This window comes from Rattus norvegicus, chromosome 1 (assembly GCF_036323735.1).
Source record: "Rattus norvegicus strain BN/NHsdMcwi chromosome 1, GRCr8, whole genome shotgun sequence".
Classification (NCBI taxonomy): Eukaryota; Metazoa; Chordata; class Mammalia; order Rodentia; family Muridae; genus Rattus; species Rattus norvegicus.
Window position 1 is genome coordinate 254,840,964 of NC_086019.1, and position 6,997 is coordinate 254,847,960.

The window sequence follows — 6,997 nt, forward strand, 5'->3', positions numbered from 1 at the left end:
ACCCTCTGTAATTGGTACCTGCAGCTTGATGAGATATAAACCAGACGATGTATACCCAGATCCCAGCATAGCCTCTCTCCCCATGTAGCAGTACTGGATAGACGTTATTAGTACAGTATGCTTTTTTTTTTTTTTTTTGAGTTTATTTCAAAGATGACAGGAGAGCGCGGAATGGAGGAAGGGGAATGTCTTTCAGCTTTGACTCCGAGAGTGTGCCTTCTCCCGGTCCTGTGACCACTTACCCCCAAGGCCACTCATTCCAGACAACTAGCTAGACCAGATTCCGTGCAGATCCTGAGCCTACAGAGAGGTCTTCCTTCCTTCTCAATGGGAGATTCTTCTGGGTCAGAGATATAGAAGGTGAAATGTAAGGACGGAGACAAAAATCTAACTGCAGCAGTGAACAAGTACCAGGCTGTGTGCTGGGCGTTGTACACCTTTATAAGTGGTCTCCTTTATAAGGACGTTGTACATTCCGGTGTGAATGATGCCTGTGCATGTGTGTGTGCATAGTTTCATGTGTATGTGCAGAGGCCAGAGGTCAACCTCCGGCGTACTTTCTCGGGAGCCATCTTAATCTTAACACCGTCCAGTCTCTCACTGAGCTGTGGGGCTCCCAGGTTAGGCTAGACTGGCTAACCCTGACGGCTGTGGAGCCCCAAGGATGTGCTCATCCCCAACGCCCCAGTGCTAGGATTACAGGCACTTACTACCACATCTGTATTTTTAGGTAGGTGCTCATGCTTGCAGAACAAACCCTTTACCCACTTAGCTTCTCTCTTGCCTGGAACTACTGATCCTACCGCTTCCGCCTCCCAAGGATTTCATGAGGACCTTTGGAAGGTGCTGTTTATCGCCTGCATTGCACAAGCAAGCACACTGAGGCTCAGGGTTGGGCCACACAGCTCAGTGGTAGAGAGCACACCGCCAAACCAAACCATGTGCAACTCCGCCTGCCCTCAGCTTTGACACGCTGGGGTTCAGAGAGCTGAATACAACTCATGTCGGAGGGGAGGGAGTTATTTTATGCGTATGGTCTCTTGCAAAAAGAGACAGAGGGGAGAAGAGTGGAAGGAGGGTAAATAAAAAAAGGAAGTACATGGCTGGAGAGATGACTGTGTAGCCGGCCTTAAAGATCCACCTGCTTCTCCAGTGCTGGGATCAAAGATGTGTGCACCCTGGCTCATGCAGGATGTTCTTATAAAAAGACTAGGGTCCAATTGCCAGCACCCACATGGCGGCTCACAGTGATAACGTAAGGAGATCTGATGCCCTCTTCTGTGCACACACACATGCACAGGCATCATTCACACCGGAATGTACAACGTCCTTATAAAGGAGACCACTTATAAAGGTGTACAACGCCCAGCACACAGCCTGGTACTTGTTCACTGCTGCAGTTTGATTTTTGTCTCCGTCCTTACATTTCACCTTCTACATCTCTGACCCAGAAGAATCTCCCATTGAGAAAGAAGGAAGACCTCTCTGTAGAGCACTGAATGATGCACAGTATAAGTGCATATATGTGAGTAAAACGCCCACACACAGAAAATAACTTAAAAAAAAAAAGAATAAAGCTTAAAGCATATATGAAAATGACATCATCATGATTTAATTTTTTGTCAGTACTGGGGATTGAACCCAGGGCCTTATGCATGCTAGAACTGTTGAACTTCATTACCAACCCCGAAAATGTCATAATGAAACTTATTTTTTCATATATTTTCTTTTTTATTGGATATTTTCTTTATTTGCATTTCTTTTTTTTTTTTAAGGTTTATTCATTTATTATATATAAGTACACTGTAGCTGTCTTCAGATACACCAGAAGAGGGCATCAGATCTCTTTACAGATGATTGTGAGCCACCATATGGTTGCTGGGAATTGAACTCAGGACCTCTGGAAGAGCTCTTAACCACTGACCAATCTCTCCAGCCCTCTTTATTTGCATTTCAAATGTTATCCCCTTTCCCAGTTTTCTCTTTGGAAGTCCCCTATCCCATCCTCCCTCCCCCTGCTTCTATGAGGGTGATCCCCCACCTCCCCCACCCACCGCTTCCCCACCTTTCCGCCCTGACATTCCCCTACACTGGGGCATCAAGCCTTCACAGGATCAAGGGTCTCTCCTCCATATATTTTCTTAGAAATAATTTTGTGTGACTGGTAAAATGGCTCAGTGGGTAAAAGTCCTTGCCACACAGGACTCACATCAATACCTTGAGTCTACGACAGCAGAAGAAAGAGGACCCCCCCAAAAGTTATCCATTGACTATTCTACATCGAACCTAGGCCACATATAGGCAAGACAGGTGTTGTCCTAGCCCAGTTTACACCTGTAATCCCAATAGTAAGTGCCCGCCTATCGGGGGCCACATAGTAAAGTGAATGTTCTACCACCGACCCACAACCCTTAGCCCAGGAGGTTAATCACTTTTTTTTCTTTTTTCTTTTTTTTTTTTTTCCAGAGATGAGGACCGAACCCAGGGCCTTGCACTTGCTAGGCAAGCGCTCTACCACTGAGCTAAATCTCCAACCCCAAGGTTAATCACTTTAACCTTCCTTTAAAACCATTTCTCCTGGGGACTGGAGAGATAGTTCAGTGCTTAAGAACACTGGCTGCTTTTCCAGAGGTCCTGAGTTCAATTCCCAGCAACCACGTGGTTCACAACCATCTGTTATGGGATCCGATGCCCTCTTCTGGTGTATCTGAAGACTGCTACAATGTATTCACAAAGACTGCTACAGTGTATTCACATAAATAAATAGATCTTTTTAAAAAGTAAATAAAAAATAAAAACAAAACAACAAAAGTAGTTCTTGCTCTTCTCTACCTACTACCTAGTAAATGCTTCCTCACTATCTTCTTTAGAAGGATTACCTTTGATTCTTCCACTCCCACCCTAGGTGATTTAGGGTCCCAGTTTCATTTTGTTTTTTTTTTGTTTTGTTTTGTTTTTAATATTTTATTTATTTATTATATATTATGATTACACTGTCGCTATCTTCAGACACACCAGAAGAGGGCATCAGACTCGTTTCAGATGGTTGTGAGCCACCATGTGGTTGCTGGGATTTGAACTCAGGACCTTGGGAAGAGCAGTCGGTGCTCTTAACCACTGAGCCATCTCTCCAGCCCTCATTTTGTTTTTTAAGGAAATATCATCTCAATAGATGTAGAGGAACCATGCCTGGGGAATTTAGGTCATTGAAATTTTCGGAAGGTCACAGAGCTAACAAGCGGCTAGGTCATCCCTTCCTCCTCCTCAGCAGGGATCAGACATGCAAAGGAAAAAGCATCTTTGGAGCTGCCCTGGGAATTATGGTGCCAGCAGAAAGAGGGAAGAGAGGCCCCAGGGCTTGGCAGGTAGACCTGGGATGATGCAGAGATGGGGCGGAGCCCTTGTGAAAGGTCTTTAAGTGTTTTTGGACACAGGAGTATGAGGCAGGATCTCATTGTATTGCTGAACCAGCCTGAAACTGTCTTGTGTAGAGCAAGCTGGCCTTGAACCAACAGCTGTCTTCCTGCCTCTGACTCCTCTGAATGCAGCCCATGCCTGTTGATTTTTTTTTTCTTAGATAGGGTTTGAACTGTAGCTTAGGCTGACCTGAAGCTTGCTATGTTGCCCAGTCGGTGCCAACTTCTGCTCCTCTTGTCTCAGCCTCCTGAGACGTTGGGATTACAGGCCTGTAGTACCAAGTGCATAACATTCTCTCTCTCTCTCTCTCTCTCTCTCTCTCTCTCTCTCTCTCTCCCCTCTCTCCCTCAGACTCTCTCTCTCCCTTCCTCCTTCTCCCTCTCTCTTTCTCTCTCTCTCCCCCCTCTCTCCCTCAGACTCTCTCTCTCCCTCCCTTCTCCTCTCTTCCCTCCTTTCTCCCCCTCCCTCCCCCTTCCTTCCCTCTCCTTCCCTCTCCCTTCCTCCTTCTCTCTCTCTCTCTCTCTCTCTCTCTCTCTCTCTCTCCCCCCTCTCTCCCTCAGGTTCTCTCTCTCCCTCCCTCCTTTTCTCTACTCTCTCCCCTCCCTCCTTCTCTCTCTCTTTCTCTCTCTAAAGATAGGTTCTCAGATGCCCCAGCCTGGAAGTCACAGTAGTCATGAATGATCTTATATTTGAAGTAATCCTTCTGCCTCAGCTGACTGAATGCTGGCTGGCATTATAGGTTTGTGTCACCATGCCTGACTTCTGATTGATAATTCATATTGGAAAAACATGTCGTGTGAATTAATGTCTCTCTCTTAGGAAAAGGTTTTATAAATGTATTTTTAGATTTTTTTAATGTCTATTGAGTGTTGGGTCTGCATATTATTTATATGCACCCTGTGCATATCTGGTGCCTTCAGAATTCCGTCCTGCTTTTGGCTTTCTTGATCACTGTCTTCCTATTGAAAATTTTTATAGGGTCTATGAGTATACCATACTGATTATACTTACTGTTATCTCAACAACAACAACAACAACAACAACAAAAGCCTTCTGGGGCTGGAGAGATGGCTCAGAGGTTAAGAGCACTGACTGCTCTTCCAGAGGTCCTGAGTTCCATTCCCAGCAACCACGCGGTGGTTCACAACCACCTGTAATGGGATCCGATGCCCTCTTCTGGTGTGTTTGAAGACAGCCAAGAGTGTATTCACATAAAATAAATAAATAAATCTTTAAAAAAGCAAGACAAACAAACAAACGAGAAATCCATTTTTTAAAAAGTGGACATGCTGACAGGTACACGGAGTCCTAAAACTGGGGAAGCAGTTCAGGAGGCTTGCCACTTCTAGACCAACTGGAGCTCTAGGGTGAGACCCTATTCAAATAATAAAAAGATAAGTCCATCGGGAAAATTAGATCAGACTGTGGTGGGAATGGACGCAGATAAATGGCGGCAGTTCCCAGTGTTCGGGTGGCCGGTCTCTGAGATTTTTCTTCTTGGTCTTTAGGAAGAACACCTCTGTTTTGTTGCAGCTCAATGCTCAGGACGTGCACATGCAAAGCGGGTGCCGTGCTAGCGGGGTTGTAGACAAACCACCAGCCACAAGTTCATGTCTGTCCTTAGGGCCTGACGTGGATGACGGGGAGTTAAAGAAACGCATAGAGAAGAGCTGGGCTTGTGTGGGCCGTGCACTCTGACGAAGACAGGCGAGCAGCCCGGAAACACAGCTGGTTTGCCGTACACGGCTGAACCTGAATCAGGAAGCAGGTTCACTAATTTTGGTTCCATGTCTGCAGGGGAGCAGTCATGTAGGAGCAGGAAGCTGTGGTTGGTTGGTAGTTTCTGCGCACACTACCAACGTTTTCGGAGGAACCAAGGGAAGAACTTGCCGCCATTCCTATGGGTCTAAGACTGTAGGGTCTCTGACATAGCTCTGCTCGTATTAGCAATATGCATTCACTCGGGAAGCCATCTCCCCACACACTGGACACTCAGGAATTTTTTTTCCTATTATCTTTCTCTTTTGTTTTGTTTGGATTTTGTTTTTGAGACATGGTTCCTCTATCTAGCCCCGGCTCTCTTGGAACTCACTTTGTAGACCAGAGCTCTGCGTCCCTAGTGCTGGGATTAAAGGTATGTGCGATTGCTAGGCAGTGTTGGCCCACACCTTTAATCCCAGCACTTGGGGGGATCTCTGTGAGTTCGAGGCCAGCCTGGTCCACAAAAGGAGATCTGGGACAGCTAAGGATACACAAAGAAGCTATTTCAGAATTGGAGGGCAAAAAAAAAAAAAAGTGTTCATCATCAGGTACCCTGTCTGGCTTTGCTGTTGTTGTTGTTGCTGTTGTTGTTGTTGTTTTTCTTTCTTTTTTTTTTCTTTTTTCTTTTTTTAGGAGCTGGGGACCAAACCCAGGGCCTTGCGCTTGCTTGTTCACTAAAATTCACTGCCACATGCCTGGCCCTGAACCTGTGGACTCGAGCAAGATTTACCTCAGCCTCTCCCCAGCTGAGTCCATAGGAAGTACCTGGCCAGAGCATCTTTCTTTTGAGGTGATGGTGATGAAACTGTGGGTAGTTCATATGCTAGGCAAGTGCTCTGTCACTGAGCCACAGCTCTGTCCCCAATGCCTGCATTTTGGGGGAGAAGAGCAAGTCTCATTAGGTAGCCTAGGCTGTCCTCTAACATCCGGCCTCAGCCTCCTGGGCACTAGGAATATAGCTGAGTGTCACACCCTAACTTCTTTTAGGATGTCTCTTCCACAGGAGAAAGTACAGTGACATTCCATGCCATTCTTAGTCATTCCTCAGGGACAGTTTCATTTACTTATTTATTTAAAAGATCTATTTTTGGGGTTGGGGATTTAGCTCAGTGGTAGAGCGCTTGCCTAGGAAGCGCAAGGCCCTGGGTTCGGTCCCCAGCTCCGAAAAAAAGAACCAAAAAAAAAAAGGATTTATTTTTATTTATATGAGTACACTGTCGCTGTCTTCAGACACACCAGAAGAGGGCATCAGATCCCATTACAGATGGTTGTGAGCCACCATGTGGTTGCTGGGAATGGAACTCAGGACCTCTGGAAGAGCAGTCAGTGCTTTTAACTACTGAGCCACCTCTCCAGCCGCCTCTTTCTTTCTTCCTTCCTTCCTTCCTTTTTTTTTTTTTTAGAGTTTGTTTTCTTTTTTTTTTTCTTTTCTTTTTTTCGGAGCTGGGGACCTTTTTTTTTTTTTTTTAAAAAACATCTTTTTTTTTTTTTTGGTTCTTTTTTTCGGAGCTGGGGACCGAACCCAGGGCCTTGAGCTTCCTAGGTAAGCGCTCTACCACTGAGCTAAATCCCCAGCCCCAAAAAAACATCTTTATGGTTGGGGATTTAGCTCAGTGGTAGAGCGCTTACCTAGGAAGCTCAAGGCCCTGGGTTCGGTCCCCAGCTCCGAAAAAAAGAAGCAAAAAAAAAAAAAAATCTTTATTTATTATATACATTGTAGCTGTCTTCAGACACACCAGAAGAGGGCATCAGATTCTATTACAGATGGTCGTGAGCCACCATGTGGTTGCTGGGAATTGAATTCAAAACCTCTGAAAGA

General features: G+C 45.6%; 1 protein-coding gene across 1 annotated transcript in view; it reads left to right on the top strand.

Moving 5' to 3' along the window:
- Ldb1l (LIM domain binding 1 like) overlaps positions 1 to 2,811 on the top strand; it is a 4,912-nt gene extending 2,101 nt beyond the window's left edge. The window contains exon 2 of the mRNA XM_039101427.2: positions 2,467 to 2,811. Coding sequence (XP_038957355.1) covers positions 2,467 to 2,546 — 80 coding nt within the window. The 3' untranslated portion in view covers positions 2,547 to 2,811. The remainder of the gene's footprint in view (positions 1 to 2,466) is intronic.
- The last annotated feature ends 4,186 nt before the right edge of the window (positions 2,812 to 6,997 follow it).